We start from the raw sequence: 27168 nt of genomic DNA on the forward strand, positions 1-27168 counted from the left end.
CCTACTGCTCAAATGTAAGATCTAAATCAATCTGGATTGTACGTATTATTTTTTAAAATCACTTAATATTTTCTCTTTTCTAACAAATTCAGCCTTTTTGCACTTTATGCTCTAGAAGGTAATGTATGGAACAGAGTACAATAATGAAATTTTCATAAAAATCATTTTATATAGCATTTTATTGTTCAGGACTATATTTTAACAATCTCCACTTCAGAATTGGTATTAGTTGGAGTAATTTGAAATGAATGTAAATAGGGAAAAAAAACTAGTGTATACCATAGCATGAATTCACACAAGGTAGTTAAAAATCATATATTTTTAAATAAAAACTCAAACGTTTAAAAATGTTTTTCTTTCAAAAGTATTAAATGTATTATTTCTATTTATTCTTAATTAAATAATCTAATTTCTCTGCATTTAAAAGCTTGATAAAAAGAAAACAAAAAAACACCTCAGAAGTTTCTCTTAGCAAGTCAGATTTTTTAAAAAATATTATTTTATTTAAAAATATTTGTATTCAAATATTAACATTTTCTAAAATAATTAACCAATATAAGAAATTCTTTAAATTTAACTTTAAAAACTATGAAATATGAATATACAGAACTAATATCTCCAATAGTCCCTAATAAGATTTTTAACACCTATTTTTAAAGTGAACTTAAAACAAAGAATAGAAAAGCTAATATTTTAGAATGTAATAAATATTTAACATGTTTTATGTTTAATTATGTATCTATTTTCTTTAGGGAATTTTCTAAATTCAAATTTCTACAGCTGTTAACCTTAATAGGTATGTGCTACAACATGGGTACATGTTTTTAATTGTCAGCAGGAGTAATTTCTAATTTATACAAACTATTTTGTCAAATGACACATTTATTTGGTGTTTGTACTTGTGTACCTTAGGTAATGTGGAATTAACATAATGATAGTATATATACTGGAGTAATAGACACATTTAAATGCAACTACTTGTCTCCCATGATACTACAATTCCATCAAGCGTAGGATCCCAATTGTAAATCAATAGCACGTGTAAATGATATGATTCTGCTCTCACTACAGCTCCTTGCAAGGCATCTTTGCCACATTTTAATCCTGTCATTTAAAGAAACTTCTGTTCCTTTCACCTTGAAGACATACAAAGTAGCTATTTTAGAAACTAAGCTCTTTACATTAAATTAAGAAGTATTTGACAGGGTAATTTTTTGCCTATCAACTGAGAAAATGGAGTAATTCAAAGTAGAAAGATAAAGAACCATTCATAAAAAGAACATTAGAAAAGAAATTATTTAATTCTTGACATATATTTCTAGGTTAGACACACACGTGCTAACATAATAATTCTACTGTATGCTGCAAACACACACATTCTCATGCATTTCATTTGAAGTTGTCTTTACCTTCTTAATCTTCATGTGGTTTTGTGGTATTTATTATTATTATTTTGTATTATTAGAGACAAGGTTCTGCTCTGTTGCCTAAGCTGAAATGCAGTGGTGTGATCATAGCTCACTGTAACCTTAAACTCCTTTGTTCTAGTGATCCCTCCTGCTTTAGCCTCCTGAGCAGTTAGGACTGCAGGCATGAACCACCACGCACTGCTAATTTTTTTTTATTTTTTTTGTAGAGATATTATGTTGACCAGGCTGGTCTGGAGCTATTGGCCTCAAGCAATCCTCCTGCCTTAGTCTCCCAAAGTGCTGGGACTACAAGTGTGAGGTATTGTGCCTGGCCCTCAAGTGATATATTTTATATTTGATTTCTACCAGCTTGAAGTTGAAACCAGTTTATTCAACCTTTCCCACTTAATTAACTCTTTGCCTTCACTATATGTTTTAGCCATTACTCTAATGGCCATAAACAACATAAATAAAAACATGAACTTAGTTAAGAAGTGAGATATATTGGTAACCCAGCTGAGAGGGATACCAGACAGTTCACAAAATTGAAGAAAGAACTGTAAGTTCTGCCAGGATTCCTTCCCCAAACACTTCTACCCTACTATATACAGATCATCTCCGCATGAAGAGAACATAGTAGTTGACCGTACTGATTGAAAACATCTGGCAGAAAGAGAAGGCCTCTTCTCTCAGCATCAACTCTAAAGAAGGGGTCTGAATGCCAATATTCCAGTCACATGCATGCCCAGACTTAGGTAAATCATAGTTACCAGGGGGATGGAATTTACTATGTGTCTTAGCTTGGGTTCTTCCAAAAAAAAAAAAAAAATCTGAGATAATGACTTTCTCACAAGTAGTTTATTTGAGAGGTGATCCAAGATCCCAGAAATTGTTGCAAGGGAGTGGAAAATAAAGCAGGGAAGGGAGTGGTTTAATGAGCACATAATTGTTGTGGGCAACTGAGGCTTCATATGCTGGAGACTCTCTTATAAATCATGTGGAACATAACTAAAAGTTGTCAACAGAAATGAGAAAGCAGTGTTATGTATCCACAATTTGTCATCCCTTGTGCATATTTCTGGCATAAATGTGGAAGTGATGCAGGATTTTTCTCAGCCCATTTGGCAGACTCATGGGAGGGGTGCCCCATCTACTTGGTCCATTATGCTCAAGCTTTTGGGGGAGGGAGCACATATGCCAGCAAGTGCAGGACCTGGCTGGCCACTCAAGGTGCCAAAACAGGAGCAAGCTCCACACGGGCCCCCAGCCTCACCAGGTGTGTTGCCTTGGGGGGAACATGGTGGCACAGGGTGCCTTGGGGGGAACATGGTGACACTGAAGCCCCAGAAGGGATTTTACAGTGCTCCTTTAGTTCCACCATTGACAGACAGCAGCGTGTTAGCAGCTCAGTTGGTGCCTTGCCTCGTCACATGCGGTGGCTGCCCTCCGCCGGGGAGGGCAAAGGGCTGGTTGGACAGCCTTTCTGGGTACCCACACTCAGTGGGTCCCAAGCTCTTGTCCAGTGTCCAAGAAGAATGAGGTCATGCAGATGAGTGAAGGTGGAGAATTTTATTGAGTGATGAAAACAAGTCTCAGAGGAGAGGGGAGCTGAAGAGGGTACAAGAAGGACAGGTCGTCTTCCTGTACAACTTGAAGTCAGGCTGTCTCTTCCCCAAAGTCCCCCATCTCATCTTCTACTGACTGAGTCTGGGGTTTCTATAGACACAGGAAGGCGAGTGCTTGCTGATTGGTTTGTGAGTGTGCAAAAGTTAAAATGAAGACAAGACTTGAAGGTGGGTACAACAGTGTGGAAAACCAATTAGGAAAGGGCAGGTATATGTAAAATAGGTGAAGGGTGGGGATCAATCAGAGGAAAGTGCACCAAACAGGAAGACAAGTTCTCAGTCCTGTCTGAGAATTTAACTTATAGCTTGGCTTTCAAGCTTTAAACTGTCATTGGCTTGGAGGTGATGTTTCTCCGGGTACCCACCCTTATCTGTCTAGGCATTTGGCTGCCTCCTGTCACTATCAAAAGCTTTTACTGCATTGTACTTTAGTGGTTAATTAACTGGTATGTCTCTCCCTTAAACTTTCAATTCTTTGAGGGCATATCTTCACCATGTTTAATTTTTCCAGAACCCATCTCAAGACTTGACACATCATAGGAAATCAATGTTTGTTGAATCAGTTAATAATATTTTTAAAATTTCTAGAACACTAACAACATGCAGTTACAAGATAGACATGTATTTGGTGTATGGAGTACAGTTTATAGAGGCAAAAAAAAAGTTGGTTACAATAAAATAAATTTCTAGGTGTGTAAATTCATTACATACTAAATAATCAAAGCTAACACTATTGAGGTGTCAGAAATAAAACCCATTTGTTTATAGAAATCTCATAAAATGTACCTTCCTATGTGTTATTTTTCTGTTTATTAAAGCTAATTTCTTACAGATATTGTGCCTATTTTCTTACAGATATTGTGCCAAACTAATAAGATTTTATATAAAATAACCATATTGAATTATTACTGTCACATGCTCTTTTGCCTCCTCATTTTCCTGTAGAAAATGTTCATTATTCATAGAGACCCAATTAATCACCTCAGTTTTAGTCAGAAGACAGAAGCATTGTCCTTTATTTATCTCACAAAGCAGGGTCACAATAGTTCTGGTGCTTAACTATACTGATAATTTTTTAAGTAGCTTACTTTGCAAAAAGGATTAGATTATTTTTACTATATATATTTTTTTTTACTATATATTTCAATCACACTAAACAAAATAGCTTGCCTGCTAAGCATGAAGTCGGTCATAAACCCAAAAGTATCAGTTATTCTACTTGCTGGTCCTTCAGAGTGAATTTGAATGTCATTTCTAACATAGTTATCTAACATACAGTCGCATTGTTACTCTGGCTGAAATTTTACCTATACTCATATTTATCTAGTGAGAGACACTACAGACTGACTAGAAACTGTGAAAACAAATTCAGAAATACATATGCTGAATCCTTAGCCTAAAGCCTTAAATTTCTACTCTTATGACCTGTCCTATTTTAGTCAATTGACAAACACCAACAACTTACAAAGAGATCCAGTGGAGCTTCCAAATCATATCTGTAGATGTTAAGTCTTGGAATTCTTTGTAGTTCTAAATGTTGATACTTGTGAGAATTAAATTTGATAAAATATTTTCTTTTAAAAACAATATACTGGCTTTGACATAGAACCTATTTTAAATAAAGCTATTAAAGTAACCCAGTCAAAGCTTCTAAAATGTTGCATAATCAACTTCTTTTGAATTTTCTGAGGTGGTTTTTAAAAGCAATGTTACAGCCTTTAATTTTTCATCTGCTACAGAACTTAAAACTACTAAAGACACATTATTACAGTATTCAGATCTGATTTACAGAAACATACTCCACAATTAGGTTTAGAAAAACATAGATGCAAATTAGTTAAAAAATGATGTGCACTTCAAGTATCTCTTTGTACTGAATCACAATCACAAAGGAATAAACAGATAATTCACTGTGTTTACCTGCCACTCTAGCCAAAGCTCTGATTTGGCTTAAGTACAATAATAAAATACTAAGGGGAAATAAGATTTCATTTATTTAATAATAGTGAAATCTAAATTCTCCCCATGACATCTTTGTCAATGTTCAAGGGGACAGCAGATATTATTACTAATCAATATATGACTAGAGGGTTTTAAAATGTTTCCAAACTTTCTTTCCCTAACCCCATAGCAGGAAAGAAATATCACTATATTTTATAAATTTATTAAATGCACTTATAAATAGCAAATGAATTTTTAAAATATTAAGGTTTGAAAACAATGCCTACTTTGCAGAAAATTATCTCTGGTGAAAACAAAGGAGGTTTATCTAAAGTGAATAAATATACTATGGCCTCCTCAATAAATATTTATATTCTGAGATTTTTTTTCTATTTTACTTAGCCTACTTATATTCTCAGAAATAATAATATATTTCTTACATTCTTAGAATTGTAAGTAGGCTAAGTAAAATATTCTACGTAGTAGAATGTTTAGAATTGTTCTACTAAATAAATTAGCTTCACTGATATTGAATAATTTTCAACAAGTTTCACTCTCAGTGCTTGCTGAAAGGAAAACTGTTTACTTGTTTGAATTATGTTCTTCATAATTACTAAATTTTTCTGGGCTTCAAATGCTCCCCTTGTATTTTTTCATTTTTTCTTCTCTATCTTGTTTTTCCTGTCTCATTCTTGAAAATATTCTCTCATATGCTCTATAAAGCCCATGCTATTTTTGCAAAATCAATTACTGATGGCTTTCTAGCTTTTAGTTTTAATCCTTCAGAAGGCCCAGAAGTTTCTGTCGTGTATACAGGTTCAAGGACTTGCTTCAATATCCTTAAAAAACATTAACATCTTAAGGAAGTTTTAGAGGATTTGCAAAAGCAAATGGAAATAGCTTTGAATAAGATATCTGTTTAACTAATGTCATCTAAGCTGACTTTTTTGAACAGAAGAGTAAATAAGTAATATCCTTATTATTAAGAGACTCCCTTAAGGGCCAGTGAGAGGCAGGAAAACATGAAACCACACTGAGTATTAGAAAATAAATTGCAGTGGTGGACCTCCAAACACAATGTGTTTTTTATAGTATGCTTATGACACATCTAGTTATTCTGAAAACTGGCCATGTGTTTTGGAGCAGAAGCATTTCCATTGAAGACGGTAATTGCTTATGAGTAGCCATTGATACACGAACAGTGAACATGTACCTAAACCACTGTGCATTAATAAGACTTTCTTCACTTGCATATGAAGAGACCCCAATCAAGAAAGTTTAATGATATAAGCAGAGTTATTGGCTGATATGACCCAGAAAGCCAGAAATATCCTGGCTTCAGATATGGCTGGATCCAGGAGGTCCAATAGTATTTTTTGAACTGCTCATTCTTTCTTGCATAGGATTTCTCTCATGAGACAAAGTAGCCACCAAAGTTATGTGATTGTAACTAAACAATCTAAATAGAAAGAAGTAATATTTTGATAGCTCCAGAAGAAAATGTACAATAGGGCATTTCATTACCCCCAATTATAGCTATGTCCATCTCTAACTAACTGCCATTGTCATGAACACTACATGAACAGGATTGTTCAGAAAAGAGAAACTGTTATTAAAGGAGAGACAACTTCTGAAAGAAAAAAAAAAGGGCCAAAAAGCTATAAAGCTTCACTCTTTTCCCTCTTCCCAATGGTTAATTCTTAGATTAACTCCTTTGGTGCATTTCTCTAATATATTTTTATAACTGGATTTGAAGTTAGATACTCCCTTACCCACAATGTATATAGGATTTTCCAACCCATTTTAGGAGGCCATCATCCCATAGGCACAATAAATACACAAACTAATTAAGTAATTATTTAAAACCATTAAAATCCATATCAGCTCTTACCTTCTCTACAAATACAATGCTGATTTCCATCTACCAAAGCTAAGCATGTTGAGTTGTTTCTGCAAGGGTTATGAAGTAGGTCACAAGGGTTATAGCGTTGGTGGCAAAATCGTCCAGTATAAAGGGGTGGGCACAGACATACAAATTGTCCAGGGATGGTAGATTCATGACAAAGACCTCCATTCATGCATGGATCAGAGTCGCATTCATTTATTTCTTCACTACAGTTCTGTCCAGTCCATCCAGATGTACACTCACATCTGAAATAAAATATTAAAATTTTAAGAAGTGTGAACTCTTTTTCAAATTTTTTTTTGTATTTTTAATTACTCCCTTGAACTAATAGTATGTGGTGCTTTTAAATTTATAACAGGACTAATAAATAATGCATAGTTTTAAAATATTGTCTGCCTAATTTCCTGTGACAATATAATGTATATTACCACAAAACTTACCACATTGGCTGAAATAAGATTTTAAAAGCATTAGCAAATTTCTAACATAGTTAGGCCTCTGAGACATGTCAGAGAACAACTATTGAGCTAAATTACCAATTGAGCAAAATTTTCCTGTGAATTATTTAATATAAAATAAGTTTTACAGATGAGATCACTATTTATAAGCCTTAAATGCTATTTAATTCAGCGTCCTTAGCAATATGTGAAATTCTTGTCATCACCGGAGTATATAACAAGGTGTTACTTTATGTTAAGCATCTGTTTTTGGCTTTGTGTGTGTGTGTGTGTGTTGAATCACTTGAAATGCATTTTTAAAAATATATTTTCTTTTTTAAAAATTTTAGATTCAGGGCTTACATGTGCAGGTTTGTAACACAGATACATTGCATAATGCTGTAGTTTGGGCTTTTGTTGAACCCATTGCCCAAATAGTGAACACAGAACCCAATAAATAGATTTTCAACCCCCCTACCCTTCTCCTTCCCTGCTCACTTTTGGAGTTCTCAGCCTCTATTGTTTCCATCTTTATGTCCATGTGTACCCACTGTTTAGCTTCCACTTGCAAGTGAGAAAACATGGTATGAGATTTTCTGTTTCTGCATTAATTCACTAAGGATAATAGCCTCTAGCTGCATCCATGTTGCTGCAAAGGACATGATTCAATTCTTTTTATGGGTTTGTAGGATTCCACAGTGTATATGCATCATATATTCTTTATCCAGTCCACCGTTGATAGACAGCTAGGTTGGTTCCATGATTTTGCTCTTGTGAATAGCACTGTGATAAACATATGAGTGAAGTTGTCTTTTTGGTAGAATGACTTCTTTTTATTTGGGTGGATGCTCATTAGTGGGATTTTTGGGTCAAATAGTAGTTCTATTTTTAGTTCTTTGAGAAATCTCCATAATGCTTTCCGTGGGCTGAACTAAATTCGTATTAATATTTGAATAATGTGGGATAATTGAAGGGAAAGCAAACAAATGAAAAATAAAGAATTTGGAAGTTATCTGTGTATCACAGGCTTCTAGCTCAGTCTAGTCCTCCATCCAGTATCTGTCATTATCTTCAAATACCACTTTGGCCAGTCATCATCCATGAAACTAGGCTAGTCTGCTCTGAAGAGAAAAATTCTAGCAGACAGGAGGGGGAAAGTGTTTTACACACAAAATTCTAGCAGACAGGAGGGGGAAAGGGTTTTACACACAAAGTGTCCATTTGAGGGAAATGGAAAGGTTATAGTGAAGCCTGCAGATAGAGAGTAAATGCAAATAGAGAGATAGAGAGGTAGTCCATCAGCTGGGTAAGTGGAAATCAATCACAAACTGTAGGTGTGTTCAAAGAGAGAACTTGTGTCAATTTGTGGGCAAGGTAGATTTCCAAATCTTGAGCAACTTTACTATTATGCAAGTTATGAATCATGAAACAAGCACAGGAAATATTAGAACAATTATTTTCAAAAAGTGTATTTACTGATAGATTAGATTCTTAAGATAACTTGAAAAAAGTCATAGTGCTGAAACAATGTAACTTACTTAATGATACAGAATATCTTACTAAAAGGAGGGGAGCAAGGAGGAAGGAAAGAAGGAAGAAAGAAAGAAAAGAGTCACCTAATTTGCAGTTTCAAAGCCCCAGATATATCAAGGCCCTTTTATAATTATAAATACATAGAATACCAATATATCGGAGGAGATAATTGAACAAATGACTTGCAACAACATCTATAATTGAATTCTAAATAGATATAGTTACCATTTAAATAAAAACCAAAATGAATAATTGGCAAAATGGTATTAGACATAATTGACTAATAAAGTGTTTACTAGTTCAAAAAGTTTAAATCCAATGCATTGTAAGCCAGTGGATTTCACAGCTGTCTAAATTTTTTTTTAGTTGGCTGTGGGCAGAAAGTAATTGCTATCATGATAATTGCACATTTCTTTGTGAATTATGCTTGCACAAGACAAAATTTATGACTGAAACAATTCATACCTTTACAATATAAAAAATATATACCTAAGGGTATGTTATTTACTTAATATTTTATTTTCTTCTCAAAATCAAAATGCTCTAATTATTTTGGTGACTTTCCATCCTAGTTTGCCTGGAGAGACTTGGTTCAGTTTGTTGTTCTGATATAATTTTCATGGCATCCTTTTACTTATAAAAGTTTCTAAGGTGCTTTTTTAAAAAGTCTTTATCTCCTATATCCCATTACTGAAATTGAGTATCTAAAAAAAACAAAACAAAACAAACAACTATACACTAACCTATTTACTCATCCTACAAATTATTTCACTTTGCTCTAAAATTTGCTTGCCACACACTTTAGGAACTCATCATATATACTATCTAGTGTTAAAATCATTTGCATGGTTTGCCTCCACCATTAAACTTCTGGTTTCTGAATGTGTAAGAATGATCTGAATCTCCACATTATCATATCAACACAATAAATGTTGACAATACTATAAGAATTGATATAAGGTCTTCGGTGTTGAAACAGATCAACTTATCTGCACTCTTTCATTTAGGAAGTTGAGGATCAGAGAGTTTAATGAAATTGGTAATCTCAGAGAATTGTTGTAAAGATTAAATGATATGATGAAAAAAAAGTGTATATAGTACCTGGAATCTGCATTGCTTGGCCACCTACACTGTTTACTAGATGCTGTCACAGAAGTTTTAAGAATACATTTTCTGACCTATGAGCCTAAATACAATGTGTATCTCAACAATGAATATTTCTTTAGCTTTTAGTAGTACTTCTTTTTAATTTTTGGTCATCACATCACATTTTAAAACTGTCAAATATATTATCCAATTTGATACTTTCAATAAAGCTTTGAAAAATGTAGAAGAGATATTCTTTTTCTCACTTTACAGATGAGATAGGTGGAAGTTCAAAGGATAACAGTGACGTATCCTAAGTCATGTGGTTAAGCAAATGGAACTTAGAATCCAGACCTCCTCCTCTCAAGTTCCTGTTTCTCTTTTCTTTTCTTTTTTTATACATGCTTTAAATCTAGTATCATTTCTTTAAACGTTTTGTGAAATAATGTTAAAATTGTGTATTACCCAGTCTTAAGAAAACAACTTCAGTGTATTTATTTTGCTTGAAATAATATCACTGTAAATATAACTATTCAGTCATATAATGGGACTCAGTTAATATACTATGGCAATTTTAAGAGAAGACAAGCTAGAGAATTAATACTTTCTAAAATCATAGTCACTACCACATCATGATCACAGGTCCTGAGGGGATTGCACAAGTATTTATGTTTTTCTCTTTGTTGTATTCTGAGTACATAATTTTAACTTGGTTAATTTAAAAGAGTTTCCTAAGAAAAACCGACAATTCTTGCCTATTTGGCATATGTGCTGAAGGTTTGTTTTATCTTCTCACATAACAGGTGGCCTAAGACCTCATGTGGTGTCATTACAAGGATCAAATCCTCAGGAAAGAATGTGGCTGTATGTCAAGAGGACTGATAATGCCAAGGCTGAGTCCTATGGAGATAACATGGATGTTTTGTAGAAAATAAAGTTCCGAGGAACAAAGTCACTACTAGTGACTAACAATCATACCTACAGGTTTACATATTTGAATCTGCTTCCGCACATGTCAGAGAAGCTAGTCTTTGATGGATGGGAAAAGGAAAACATATTTTATGTGAGGGCTTCAATCAGATTCTAAGTTTGCACCATGATATAATTTCAGGATTTAGTGGAACCAGGCAGATATTTTCAAACTCACAGCTAGAAGCAGAATCTTTATGGATTAAAAAAAATGCAAAGCACATACTGTATGACTTTTTGAGTGTACAATTTCTGGTAGTAAACACTTGAAAACAAGTAAGTGCGTGCCTAAAGATAGGTTAATACATTCTAATTTGCTCTTTTCTCTAGTGTGAGAAAACCTAAATTCATTGAACACTTCTAAGGACAACTTTTCAAATCTTAAATGCTGATTTAAAGTACTAAAGCTGATAATAGAAAATAAAGTAGTTATCATTGTTAAAAAGTGGAAGAAATTCTACTCATTAAGGTGCATTGGCTCACGCCTGTAATCCCAGCACTTTGGGAGTCCGAGGTGGGTGGATCACGAGGTCAGGAAATCAAGACCATCCCTGCCAATATGGTGAAACCCTGTCTCTACTAAAAATACAAAAATTACCCAGGCGTGGCAGCACGCGCCTGTAGCCCCAGCTACTTGGGAGGCTGAAGCAGGAGAATCGCTTGAACCCGGCTGGCAGAGGCTGCAGTGAGCAGAGATTGTGCCACTGCATTCCAGCCTGGGTGATAGAGCGAGACTTAGTCTCAAAAAAAAAAACAAAACAAAATTCACTAGCTTCAAAAATCTTAATAAATGTCAATTTCTAATCACTAAGTATTCTATATGTTAACCTTACCATAAACATTTATTTGTAATGACAAAGGATCATTCAGCAATATGTATCTGTGTTTGAATATATTTTGTATATTAAGGCATATAGGCTTTTTTGGCTCTAAATTTATTAATATAAACGTAAGAGTATATGCAGTTTAAAATAATATTTTCTTATAAAAATTAGTTCACTTCTCATAGAAGCAAACAGTAAAATGTTGTTTATCAGCTACTGGGAGGTGGAGGAGATTAGAGGAGATGGTGCTCACAGGATACAGTTAGATGGAAGGAAAAAGTTCAACAAATCAATTGTACATGATCATGACTATCATTAATAACAAGATATTGTGCACTTAAAATTTTTTAAGAGAGATTTTAAGTGCTTTCTTCATGAAAAAGATAACTATGCGAAGTAATGCATATGTTAATTAGCTTGATTTACCCATTTCAAAATGTATGCATGTATCAAAACATTATGTTATACAATATAAATATACACAATTTTTATGTGTTAATTTTAAAAATTAGTTCATTATTTCCTGCAACCATTACATATATGAAACACAAAATTTCAACCAAAACTGCTAGGTGAAAAAGAAATAATGACTGTTAATATTAAAATAGTATTGTTACCTTTTTAGTGTCCTACAAATTGGGGACATAGGAAAGGGAAGAATTTTTTTTTTAAATGAGCTACCAAATTAAATAATTCATTCCTTATTTTATTGTTTTGTCTATTAACCTATTTATACCCTTAGATGTACATACCATCAACAAAACTATATTCATACCGAATTATAACATGAACATTACTAAACTCTTAATCTCTGCAATCTTCTTGGAAATAAATATGGAAAATCACTTAGCTCATTTAGACTGAAAAGTCTATTTTTAAAAATATTTGTAAACATTAAAAATGGAATACAAGATTAAGGACCACTTTGAATAACAGCCTGAAAATGTTAGTATGTAAAAACATATGAGAAGATTGATATGGGTAAAATGAAAGTGAGGAGGTAGCCTCAAAACAGTAATAGCAAGGCAAAGTTGCTGAGGATTGTGAAAACTACTGCAACAACAAGAAAAGTAAAATTAAGGAATTTTGACTTTACCCTTGAAGATATTTAAGTGTTTTTTGTTTGTTTGTTTGTTCGTTTGTTTGTTTCTAAGCCTGGGAGTAACATTAATTGTTATCCAGTAGATGGATTAACATAGGGACAGCTTGGTAGCACGAAGATCATTTAGGAAGCTATTGTTTCATTACTGATAAGAGATTATGAGTACTACACAAAGGGAGTAATAAAGTACATCAGATTTGAGATATATTTCTGATGTAGGACAGAGAAAATTTGGATAATGGTTAGTAAGCAGATGAGGCAGAGTGAGGAGTGAGGAGGACTCAGTGGGCTTCACATTCACTATTGGAAAGACAATGATGCCATCAGGTAGGAGACAGATGACAACGATGGAAATAGAAGAAAATAAGATGGTACTGATGCTTAATAGGTAACAACTTAAATCAAATAAATTGCATGATTTCAGATGCTATCCTGCATGTATTAAAAATTCAAATACGGAGTTCTAGAAAAATCAAGGCATGCAATAAAAATTCAAGAACCATTCTAACAAATATTACTAGGAATAAATAAATTTAAATTTGGCCTTCTCTACTGAAATATAAATTTATGAAATATATAGAATCCTCTTCATTGTGATATTCTGCAGTATTTTATAGAATCTTAGATAGATATGTAGATTCTTTGAAAAGAAATAGGCAGGAAAGAGTTCTACTAGGCAGATTAGTGTAAGCATGTGGTCGGATAGATAGTAAGCAAGATAGTAAGCGAATCTTTCTTTCTTTAATTTTTATTTGTTTATTTATTTTGAGATGGAGTCTCACTCTGTCGCCCAGGCTGGAGTGCAGTGGTGCGTTCTCGGCTCACTGCAACTTCTGCTGCCTGGATTCAAGCGATTCTCCTGCCTCAGCCTCTCGAGTAGCTGGGATTACAAGCCTGCCATCACGCCAAGCTATTTTTTGTATTTTTAGTAGAAACAGGGTTTCACCATGTTGGCCAGGCTGGGCAAACCTTCCTTTTCTAAGTTTTTTTTTTTTTTTTTTTTTTTTTGAGGGTGAAGGGAAGTTTATGGAGTACGTATTCTAAATGAACTCAAGAATTTCTGTTTTAATATTAATAGAAAAATGATTTCTTCTATTTAGGCCATCAAGCATCATTTCATATATTTTTTCAAAAAATATATTTCAAAAAGATAAATATAATTTATCTATTTATACACATAATTTATAAGTCAATTATTTCAGTTGGAAGAATTATAATCTATATGTTTCATACAACATGAATTTTGATGTAAATGAACTGTTTGGATAATTCCTTGATATAATTCTCTTCAAATTATCTGTTTCCAATATTCTATATGATTTAATCTCCTGTGCCATGTAAGAAGACAACTGATCAATAATCTTTTTCAGAGTTATTTAATTCAAGCTGCTTTGTAGGTCAGTATTTCTAAAAAACAATTCAAGGCTTTTTCAAGATTCAGAATATTCCTCGTTTCATAGAAGAAAGCTAAAATGCCAGACAAGCAGAGGCAGATAATGCACTGGGTCACGCCTCCAATATATTCATATTTAAAATCTGAGGTAAATCTGATGGAACTCATGCTGTATTTTGAAGAATACCCAAAGTTAAATACACTTGAATCTGGGACTGGAACAACAAAGCCAAATAAATGCCGTATAGTGAGATGCCATATAGTGAGATTAGTTTCATTTTTTTTTTTTTTTTTGTCATTGTGGCCATAATACAGAAACCATGAGAATGGGGTATTTTACCACTCGCATGATCAGAATTCAGATTTTTTTGTAAGCCTACAACAAGCCCTAGATGAATCTTTCAACAACATCTTGAATAAAGCTGAAAGACAACACTTGCTCAAAAAAGGCTGACTACATAAGATAGTTGAAGCTACTATTCTGTAAGTTTACCTGTTGAGTCAAGAAAACGACTAGTGTTATAAACGTGAGTAACATGAACAATTATGTGATTTAGCTTTGAACATGAACCTAGATTAAGTTACTGTCTTTAATTTCTTCTATTTTATTTTTTCCTTGATGGTGTGTGTGTGTAAGCAGAAAATTGATGATGAATCAGTTTCTGAGCAAGTATTACTTCTGGCTCCTGTTTTTTTCCAAAAAGGATCTTTGTGGCAAGTCAAAGTCTGCTTTTAAATATAATGCTTTATATATTCAGATGAATTCATAGTTGCATCTTTTTCAATGCTTAAAAATGTATGTAACTGTATGTCTGCATGTGTATATGCAAGTATAATATCCATACCTATACCCACACATTGTATTCAAATTATACTTGAAAATGCATATATAATCTTTCAAATACAGTTTAAAATGTATAAAAATCCCATACACCTAAACATATATTTTTATTCTTTCAGGTACTATTTGAGTAGGAGGCAGAATTTTAAATACAAAAGCAGGATACAGAGTGTTACATAAGCAAAGTACTAAGATATAGAACTTAAACAAATTTACAAACATTTTACAAGATAATTCATAAATCTTCAGCATGTCAGGTGTTTCATATGGAGAAACATTTTAAACTCCCAGTTTAATAAGCATTACACTTGAAGTCTCAGAAGAAAACCAACTGAGCTAGCAAAAGCCAAAGGATTTTTATGCATACGGAAATATTACAAGCAAGGAGGAAAAAAAATAATCTTTTTTTTTTGTTAGGACTGGCATTATAATAAATGCTATATCTGTTTCATACTCCTTAGGGGTAACATGTATTAAAAATATATACTCTAATTACTAATCACACATACTTAGTTCAGACTATATGCATATAACACCATTAATTCTGAAATGTAACATAAATTCAATTAGCCAATGTAAAAATATGCAAAAATAAACCTATTGAAAATGAACACTAACATATCTTTCCACATACAGAATTATTAACCCATTATTTTATTAAAATTTAAAATTATAGAACATGTCCTTCCTTAAAAATTTAAATAACACTCAAATTGTCTTGTACTTATTTTTTTAATAAAACAGATGGAACTATAGAAATAAATAAGGACAGCAGAGAAAAGAGAGAAATGGAAAGAAGGAAAGAGAAGCAAAATAATTATTTTTAAAAATGTCGCTAAAGGGTCACCTGTCTCACAGGGGTTATGTGGAAAGTTTTTTATCTATGATCCTGCTTCTTGATGAGACTGTTCCTGGTACTTAGTCAAGCCAGAGTCTAAGTGATATTCAAAAAGCCTTTAAAATTCACTAAGCCAGAACTTCAAGCTCATGGAAAGAAAGGATAAATTCAAAGTAGAAGAGATTTATCTTTATAAAGTATGAAGTGAAGTAAAGTCACCAGTGCCTGTGTCTCTCTGAATCTAACTCAATGTGACAAAGAAAATTAGAAACAGAAAATAAAACTTCATCCTCAATAAAACAGTTATCAATAATCCCAAGCCAAAGCACAAAAGAAAATGAGATGACAAATATTGTGAAAGGACCAAGATAAGAGCAGATATGAAGAGCAGGTAGGTGCCTGCTGCTGGAGTAAGCCAGCAGAAATGGCACAAAAATAGTTCTCGGAGTAGAAGATTTAAAAAACAAGAACAAAAATTAAAAAAAAAAAAAACTTGCTTGAAATACAAGGCTGGGCCAATTTTCCATCAAAGAGTGTTTGGGGTAGAAGAAAAGACACTGGCAGAATTTGGAATTTCAGAGACATGCAACACTGAGGGCTTATGAAGGAAAATCAACAGTCCTGTTGCTACCATTATTCACTGGGGTGATGAAAAATATATCCATTCTCCCTCTCTCTCACCTCTCTCACACATACACATGCATAAGCATACATGTGTTCACACACAAGCAATTGAAAAACCAATATCATACATTGTTTTCCTCTGAGCCAGGGAAGCTTCTGCTTGTTTCTCATTGACAAGGATATTATGTTAATTCACACAAGTTCCCGCAAATACTAAGGTTTTGAAGAACTAATTTTAAAAATAAGAAAAACTTAAAAAGGAATTAGTACAAAGTAGACTGTTGAGTTTGTGTGCAAATGTAAATGTAAAAATAAATGAGTATGAAAAGAGCCAGACATCTAAGTATTATTTTACCAAACATTAAAATTACAGCTAGATAATTTTAAGACAAGTAAAAAGCTAGTATAAATATTACTATACAACAAAATATTTAAGGAGATATAAAAGACTCAGGATATATATTAGTCAATAAAATGAGAGGAATCCCAATGGCAGAATTCCAGAAAAAATAGAGGATAAGTTAAATGTCAGTATTCACTGGCCCTTTTGTTTCCTCTCCCTGATAGCAGTACAAATGCACTGCTTCTAGTCTGCCATCTTGACCCAACACCCCTTTAAATGTATTTTCTAACTCATTCCCTGGCTTCTAGGGTGTCCTGGCATCTTAGCTATGGACATCCCGGTACCTGCAGGTCACAAGGCAACAGAGACTATGACAGTCATCTGGGTCTCCTGGAGCGGAGGACACAGAGAAGTGGAGATGGACCCCAAGCTCTGGGTGGAGTAAGAGACCTGCTTTGAATTCTTTATCCAGCATCCCAACATTTCATTTCGTTTAGGATTCAAGATCCAGTATTACTATGTTGATTTTTTTTCTCATCTGAAGAAATACTTCTTATTCTTGAATTTATTTTTTTGGGGTGGGAATCTTCTTGAGGATGTGCCTATGATGTATGTTGAGTAAGATCATTTGGCTTTGCTTCTGGGTATGTTTAGTGGCTGTATTAGTCTGTTTTCATGCTGCTGATAAAGACATACTAGACCCTGGGAAAAAAAAGAGGTTTAATTGGACTTACAGTTCCACATGGCTGAGGAGGCCTCAGAATCATGATGGGAGGCGGGAGAAAGGTACGTCTTACATGGTGGTGGCAAGAGAAAAATAAGGAAGAAGCAAAAGGAAAAACCTCTGATAAACCCATCAGATCCATGAGACTTAATCACTATCACGAGAATAGCACAGGAAAGACCTGCCTCCATGATTCAATTACCTCCCCCTGGGTCCCTTCCATAATGTGGGAATTCTGGGATATACAATTCAAGTTGAGATTTGGATGGGGACACAGTCAAACCATATCATTTCACCCATGGCCCTTCCAAATCTCATGTCCTCACATTTCAAAACCAATCATGTGTTCCTAACAGTCCCTCAAAGTCTTAACTTATTTCAGCATTAACTCAAAAGTCCAAATTCTCATGTGAGACAAGGCAAGTCCCTTCCACCTATGTGTCTGTAAAATCAAAAGCAAGCTAGTTACTTCCTAGATACAGTGGGGGTACAGGTATTGGGTAAGTACAGCTGTTCCAAATGGGAGAAATTGGCCAAAACAAAGGGGTTACAGGGCCCATGCAAGTTCAAAATCCAGCGAGGCAATCAAATTTTAAAGCTCCAAAATGATCTCCTTTGACTCCATGTCTCACATCCACATCACGCTGGTGCAAGAGGTAAGTTCTCATGGTGTTGGGCAGCTCTGTCCCTGTGGCTTTGCCGGGTACAGCCCCCCTCCTGGCTGCTTTCACAGGCTGGCATTGAGTGTCTGTGGCTTTTCCAGGCACATGGTGCAAGCTGTCAGTGGAGCTACCATTCTGGGATCTGGAGGATAGTGGCCCTCTTCTCACAGCTCCACTAAGTGGTGCCCCAGTAGGGACTCTGTGTGGGGGCTCTGACCCCACATTTCCCTTCCACAATGCCCTAGCAGAGGTTCTCCATGAGGACCCCGCCCCTTCAGCAAATTTTGCCTGGGCATCCAGGAGTTTCCATACATCTTCTGAAATCTAGGCAGAGGTTCCCAAACCTCATTTCTTGACTTCTGTGCCTCCAGAGGCTCACCACCATGTGGAAGCTACCAAGGCTAGGGCTTCCACCCTCTGAAGCCACAGCCCGAGCTGTACTTTGGTCACTTTCAGCTATGGATGGAGCATCTGGGACACAGGGCACAAAGTCCCTAGGCTGCACACAGTATGGTGACCCTGGGCCCAGCCCACAAAACCATTTTTTGCTCCTGGGACTCCAGGGCTGTGATGGGAGGGGATGCTGTGAAGGTCTCTGGCATAGCCTGCAAACATTTTCCCCATGGTCTTCGGCATCAACATTAGCTCCTTGCTACTTATGCAAATTTCTGCAGCCAGTTTGAATTTCTCCCCAGAAAAAGGGTTTTTTCTTTTCTATTGCATAGTCAGGCAGCAAATTTTCCAAACTATTATGCTCTGCTTCCCTTATAAAACTGAATGCATTTAACAGTACCCAAGTCACCTCTTGAATGCCTTGCTGCTTAGGAGTTTCTTCTGTCAGATACCCCAAATCATCATTCTCAAATTCAAAGTTCCACAAATCTCTAGGGCAGGGGCAAAATGCCACCAGTCTCTTTGTTAAACATAAGAAGAGTCACCTTTTCTCCAGTTCCCAACAAGTTCCTTATCTCCATCTGAGACCACTGCAGCCTGGATCTTATTCTCCGTATTGCCATCAGCATTTGGGGCAAAGCCATTCAACAAGACTCTAGGAAGTTCAAAACGTTCCCACATTTTCCTGTCTTCTTCTGAGCCCTCCAAACTGTTCCAACCTCTGACTATTAACCAGTTCCAAAGTCACTTCCACATTTTTGGGTTATCTTTTCAGCAGCACCCCATTCTACTGGTACCATTTACTGTATTAGTTCATTTTCATGCTGCTGATAAAGACATACCCGAGACTGGGAAGAAAAAGAGGTTTAATTGGATTTATAGTTCTACATGGCTGGGGAGGCCTAAGAATCATGGTGGGAGGTGAAAGGCACTTCTTACATGGCGGTAGCAAGAGAATAATGAGGAAGAAGCAAAAGCAAAAACCCCTGGTAAACCCATCAGATCTCATGAGACTTAATCACTATCACAAGAATAGTGCGGGAAAGGCCAGACCTCATGATTCAATTACCTCCCCCTGGGTCCCTCCCACAATACATGGGAATTCTGGGAGATACAATTCAAGTTGAGATTTGGATGGGGCACAACCAAACTATATCAGTGAAATAGAGTCTGTATGATTTCTTTGGTTATACATAGTCTTTATGTGGTGGCTTTCTCAAATGCTCATTGTGGTGGTGATGTGCCTGGTGTGTCAGCAGGCCCAAGGCCTCCTAATGAGCAAGGGTGGTGTGAAAAATAGTGGTAGCAGAGGTCATATGAAGCTTGTATCCTTCCCAAATGCTGTGTACTTGTGTCAGCAGATATTGAAATGGGCTATGAAGTAGATCCTAAGGCCAGAAAGTGGTGCTTACAAGTGAGAGCGAGATGGCATGGTCACTAGCTCTCACCTGTAAGATGGTCTCACCTGGTCTAGATGATCTCTCATCTACACCCAAAGGTGTAATCTAGATGAAGTTCTCAGGTTCCCAGGTGGTGGGTTGGGTTGTAGAACATTCAGTGGTCCTAGTCCCATACTTTGCCTCTGAGGGCAGAGGCAGCATAGCTGGGAACTGGGCCAAGTGAGCCTGCATGTGGGCCCCTAATGGTGGGTGCAAGCACCAGCCCCAGTAGGGTTTGGAGTCAGTTCTCAGGTCCCTGGAATAACTTCCCAGTGAGGAGCAAAATAATCATTGCTGGGCCTAAGACTCAGGATGGGGAATGAGAGACGGCTCAGGCTCTACAGACTAGCAAGTGGTAGTGGGACCTGCTGTGCTCTTGTACTCCCAGCCTAGCAGGGCTGCCTCCTATAGTCTGACTCCGGCAGAAAGTTAGAACAGTTAGCCAAAGCACCCCCAGTGTGCCTTCAGACAGACCTATCCCAGGCCACAAAACTTTCTGCTGGGGTCAAAACCATATCCACTCAAGTCCTGTGAAGATGGAGCACCCAAGTACTGTGCCTGTGGCTGGAGCACATACCACATTTGCCTCTCAATTCTGGCCCCAGGGGCTTCTCCCCTGCTCCAGATCATAAATCTCTGACCTGAGACTCTCCAGACCAGTAACTGCCACTTGTGCTGGCTGGCAGGTTTCCACATAGCTCCCTATGGAGCTAGGATACAGAATGGCCTCATTCTATTGATGCCCAGTTCTAGGAGTGCATGCAGGATAATTTCTAGGGCTGTTCCTGCTCATAGACTTCTGATTGCTCCCCAGGTTAGATCCAGAGCTTGGTTGGGACAAGGATCTCTGTTATAGCCTGGATTGCTCAGCTTCCCAGTGGGAATGTGCATCATGGAGGCAATCACTCTCCATCTCATGCGCTGGGGATTCACTCATAATTTTCTGCGAGAGCCTGCCACATGAGGTGTTACCCGCATTTTTTTTCTAAGTGCCCAAAGTTTTCTTTAACTCTTATGTTGATCTCCCATGTTCCTTTTTGCACAGAAGTTCACAGTATGAATCTTTACACACAATTTTGCTATTTCTAAGTAGGTGAGGTATACTAACAAAGCCTCCAATTAGCCATCTGGTGAAAGAAAAGTGCTTAAAAACTTGGAAAAAGAGATAGACCCTAAAATGTAGGTATTTGTAAAGAATTCCTATACCAAGACATATGTTAATTGTGATTTACTGTGAAAAGCAAGAGCAAATATAATGACTATATAGGTGATATACGTCATAATATTTTTACCAAAAAAAGCAGAGTTATATTTTCTCATTCTGAAATCAAAGAAGAATTTTACAGCTGAATCTTTTAGTATAGGACATTGGGAAACGTATTGGACCATGTCTTGATGTATGGCTTTGCAATAGGTATAAAAATGTTCAAATGTGCATCTTTTAAACTGATTCTGCATGAAAATTGAAGGCAAAATGTAACATGCTAACTTTGTGTGAAAAAGAGGATTATTAGCTTGAATAATGTGCTCTAGACACAGATCTAGGAGAAACACATAAAATGGATTTGTTATTTTTATGTGAGCTCTTTCTGTTTGTCAGCTGGCTTATCATTTTGAAAGCGATAGTTACTCAGGGCATGCATTGGAAATATCCACAGATTATTTAGCAAAACAACACTGATCTGGGAAGAAAGCCCTCTACAAGAAAAGAAATATCCCTAAATAAAACTAGCAGTACAAAATCTTACTTACCCAGAAATATGCTAATAAAATTTATTGATTACTTACATGATCAATTCTATAGATTGAAACAATTTAGAATAATAAATACAGAAATAAAACTTTTAACTATTAAATTTATGTCAAAACTCCCCAGCATAAGAAAAACCACAACATTGAACAACACTTTCATCACTGATTTGGCAAGTAATTACAGGTGACAATAAAAAATAATGTAAAATCTTAAGGGTTCTGGTGTAAGAAGTCCTAAATTCTATATCTCTTCTGCTAATAACATGTCATTGGAAAAGCCAACTGATCTATATAATTTTTTATATCCTCATATAAGAAACATAAATAATATCAGTATATCATCTGGCCATAGTTATAATAAAAGTCAAATTAAAAGTTTCTATGAAACCCCTTTATTAAGATAAACTAATAAATAGATAATTTAATTTACATTTAAATATTTCTCATGCTGAAAAAAATGTACTGATGTTTCGAGAATAGTTTGTCAGAAATTATTAGAAAAGGAAAATTTTCAAAAGCCCAACAAATATCAGGGTGTAAGAGGGTGGAAATGAACTGTGAATGGGGCACAAGAAAACTTTCTAGGGTGATGGATAAGTTCTATATTTTGGGTTCAGTGGTAGTTACACAAGTAAGTGCAATTGCCAAAACTCCTTAAATTGTATATGTAAAATCTTTGTGTTTTATTATGTGTAATCACAATTAAAAAATGTCCAAAAGCTATTGAATACCTTATGAGAAGTCTATTTCTCTAAAAACATTGCTTCCCCCTTCCCCATAAAAAGAAAGAGTAAGGGAAAAAGACTACTTCAAAACATAAGAAAAATGCAGGACCTTAATTATATAATGTTTTTTTAAGAACTTAATATGAAATTTTGGTTACCTTTCAAAAAAAGAAAATACAGATTTTGCAGTAAATAATATTCTCATGTACATTTTTCGTTTGTTTCCAAATATGATTACCTTTCTTCCACAGTTCAATAAAAATAATTTTACTCACAAATACCATAATCCTAAATTTCACATTTTGTGTTTGTTATAGTCATGGTCTTTGCCCTCCCGTGCAACACTGAATCTGAAACAAACAATAACTAATGGCTTTCAATTCATTTCTAATGAGCCATTTCTGAATATGTCTGCATCATTCTGGTTTTTTTTTCATGGTATTATGTTTTTACATTTTTCTTAAATTTTACAGTTTCTAGTACTTTGCATTAAAACAATTCATCATCTTTGAAAACAAATGTTAAAAAAGAAGAAAACAAGCAAAATCTATTCTTAGATGTAGTACTTTTTAAAAGTCCATTTTTATTTTTTAAAATTTTAGTTTATTTTTAATTGACAAATAATAAGGCAACACTTTTAATCTGAACTTGGTATTATGGTTCTACATGAAATAATGAGATAATCTAATACTAAATGATTTTTTCTAACTACACTTCTAAACAATTAAAATTACCTTTGAATATGTTTCTATACAGTTCCATGAATGAAATTTAAAGATTTCATGTATGGCTATGCTAAATTATAAACTTCTGGGCTTCAATAACCATTAGATATGTTTTCATAACTGCACTCAGAAGACATCAGAAGGTGTTAGGGGTTGAATTGTATCTCTCCAAAAGACCTTGAAGTCCTAATCACCAGGATCTCAAAATGCGGCCTCTTTTGAAAACAGAGTCTTTACAGTGATATTCAAATGAATGTGAATTTATTAGGGTGGAAACCAATTCAATAGGACCACTGTCTTTTAAAAAACGGGGAAATTTTGACACAGAGGTAGGCACTCACACAGGAAGAAAACTACAAAAATTGAAGGCTGAGATGAGGGTGATTCTTCAGAAGCCAAGGAATGCCAAAGATTGTCCCGGCAGAGTAATACAGAAGGTATACAGGGAGATTTTTACAATTACTATGATGCCTGATAAAACTGTCTCTTCCTCCATTCTTTCAACTCAGTTTCAGTGAAATAACAGAGTTCATTTATTCATTCAAAATAAGGTCTCTAATACCTTTTCTGTTTATCACTGCCTGTATTCAAATAATATGCCACTTCATGTAAAACGTAATAGCCTTACAACAAGATACTGTGATTTCCCCTTTTCTTCCTTTGTGCTACTGTTATCAAAAAGCAATTTTACTTAATCAGTTAGTTCTAAGGCCTATTTGTATGGTAATTATTTGACCAATAATTGGTCATAGGATGTATTTATCTGTCAAAGAAAGTATACTTAACTCCTGAGATACTCCTTTTTGATACAATTTGAACTACATGAGGTTCCAACTTTTCCAGTGAGAAAATAATAATTATTTAGTCTTTCAAAAATTTGTTAAACCTTGGGAACTGAGAGATATCATACATATCAACATATGTTGTCACTGGCAACTTATGTATGATTATATACTATAAGCAGGATCAGATGATGATGATCTTAAACCATGGATGTGGAGTCACACCTGTCTTGTTCTGGTATTTAGATTTACTACTTTTTAACACTGTGATTTCTGCATAAGTTACGGAAAATATCTAAGTTTTTGTTCTTTCATATATAAAATAAACATAAATAAAATCTGACTAAGAGATTTGCTCAAGAACAAAATGATACAAACTATAAGTGTCTGCTATAGATAATTGCTTTAATTACTTGTGTGAATTTACTGAATCTGTCCAAAAGATAATTTGATAAAAACTACTCAAATATTGAATGTAGACACACTTCGATCCAGCAATTACACTTATAGTAATTTATTCTACAAATAAACATGCATACATATATACAGAAGCATATATAATTCCCCAAATAATAGATTATAATTGTAAAATATTAAAAATTCCCTATGTCTGTTATATCTGTAAACTACAGTGTAGCTATACCATAAGAGGATGAGTGATCTACCTACCCACACATATTTTGTTCAAACCTCTGGTTTTTGTGAAGGAAAAATCTTTTAACTCTTAAAGATAGATACTGTACCATAGATTGCTGTTGCCTGAACTAAAATTTTGTCATGGCTTTGCTTTTATATTAACACTTAGGATTTCTATGTATAAATAAGGTAAAAAAAGCAAAACAATATCTCTGGTAACACACTAAAATTTTCATAGTTTTTATTTGATGTGTTAAAATACACATAAATCAATATAAGTTTTTAGCTTATTAAATGTCAGATTATTTCAGTTATTATTTCCATTAAAAATTTTTAAACATATTTTTATAAGAGATGAAAATTTTAATGCATAGTGCTTCGTGATTTAAGGTATCTATTTAAATACTCATAAAATACAAACTAAGGAAAAAAACGCTTACAGTCAACTGGGAGCAAACCTTCATGTTGTCTGAAAGTTGGCTTTGTAGTGTCCATAAGAAAAGCAGGCCAAAGCATCAACACAAATGCCAACTGCACAGGCAGCAAAGAGCCAGATGCTGTTGGCAAAACATGCTCCAGAGTGTGGCATCTGGGTCCAATAACGGCCATACAGAGCCCCATCTGTAGCTAAAGCTGTTGACTCTGCTTTGGGGGAAGAAAAATCAAAAATAAAGAAGGCAGTTAAATTTTAAACCGTGCCAGGAATAGCAGAAGGCAGGTTGCAGTCAGCATTCAAATTACATCCCCAGCCCAATTTGCTTTTTAATGTCTTGAAACTGTGTAAACACTAAACTATGTTAACTCCAGTTGTTTAGAGGATGAGCACATGTAGATAGTTCAGTAACTTAGGACACACAAATCACCTTAATAGATTTAATATTCCATCAAATGTTCATTTATCTAATTTTTTTCTCAAGGAACATAAGCTTATGGTCCATGAAATGCAATTCTAATTTGATCTATTAAAATATGTAATTTTAAGTGTTCATTATGGTATATAATTTTCTTCAAATAGCATAAAATTTAAGACTCTTCTTTATAATTTTTATAATATTTTATTAGAATAACTCTTCACAAAGTTAAATAGGATATTCACGTATCCTTCACTGAGACTCCTTAAAGTTTTGATCAGTGGAAATTTGTGGGAAAGCTACAGAGAACCTTAAGCCTTAATCAAATAAAGTTTTTCAAAATTATAAAGGGATGATCAAAATCTATTTTTAGTGTTCTTCATTTGTTGTACATATAAATATATAAAATGGAATTAGTTGATATCTATATGATTAAAAAGATTCACCATTTATAAGATGCCACACTAATCTTATCTATGCAGGTATTTTTGAAAACAAGATCAATGTTTTAAATAATAAAAACTAATGATATTTAGAGTGAACTACGTATCAAAAAGTTAACTAAAACATTGTGGACAGAATATTATTTATCACCATAACCATATGAGAAATTACTATTGTTGATTCCACTTTCTAGCTCAGGAAACTGGAAGCTTGCAAATGTAATGTAAACTTACTTATCCCAATTCACACCAACCTTTAGAGACAGAATCAAACTTAATATGCAGACATCGCAGACACTGTGATTGTATAACCCATATTTATTCTCCCTCTCCCTAATAAGATAAATACAAAATATAACTTGATAGAATCATTTCTGTAATAGCAGAGGAAGAACTAGTCAAACATATACTCTTCCATAAAAGAAACTCATACATCGATAAATATAGTTGAAATAAGCTGTTTCAGAACTATGTAAATGAACTGAAGGCTTGAAACAATCTCCTGTTTATTCAAGAAAAATGATTGAATCTCATAAGCTTAATTAGCTTTGTGGTTGTAAACAACCATCCCTCTCTCCCCAGCTCGTCAATGGACTTGAAATCCAACATTATTGCAATTATGGTAGCTGAGAAACCAGCAACCTAATAACCAGTGGAGGGGACAGTACAGGTATGCATCTGACTCAAAAGACCCTTCCCAAGGAATGTCACTATTTCATTGGTTTGACAGCACTCTGAAAAACTCCATTCTCAGGGACTGACTTTATTTGACCTCACTAAAAATTCACTTATAAAAAACCATATGTCTAGGGAATTTGTTAAAAATAATCAGTGGCAATTGCTTAATATCACAGTGTTTGAGGCAATAATTCCAGTTGAGGGCAAATCTAGGTTGATCAGTATAATTAAAGATTTAATAAGTCGAGAATTAGATGTACCTAGAAGTCTTTGAAAGCTAGAAAAAATCCTGGAAAACTAGAAAACATCACAGTGTGCAAGTCTATACACAGGCCTAAGAAAGATATAAACAGCCCTGATCTCTGATCTCTGACTAACCTTGAGGCTCTATACAAGCAGGAAGTAAAGAATAAAGTACAGTTGTAAACTGCCTGGCTGAGCATTGAAGACATGTCTCAACATACACACAGAGTCCTTCAGTAAAGGC

The 27168-nt window shown here is 34.7% G+C and overlaps 1 protein-coding gene across 1 annotated transcript in view; it reads right to left on the reverse strand.

Moving 5' to 3' along the window:
• The window catches only part of EYS (eyes shut homolog), a 1986267-nt gene that overhangs the window by 1224595 nt on the left and 734504 nt on the right, over positions 1–27168 (reverse strand). Inside the window, 1 exon segment of the mRNA NM_001374351.1 lies at positions 6867–7126. Coding sequence (NP_001361280.1) covers positions 6867–7126 — 260 coding nt within the window.

The sequence above is a fragment of the Pongo abelii genome, chromosome 5, assembly GCF_028885655.2.
Source record: "Pongo abelii isolate AG06213 chromosome 5, NHGRI_mPonAbe1-v2.0_pri, whole genome shotgun sequence".
In the NCBI taxonomy this organism is placed as follows: domain Eukaryota; kingdom Metazoa; phylum Chordata; class Mammalia; order Primates; family Hominidae; genus Pongo; species Pongo abelii.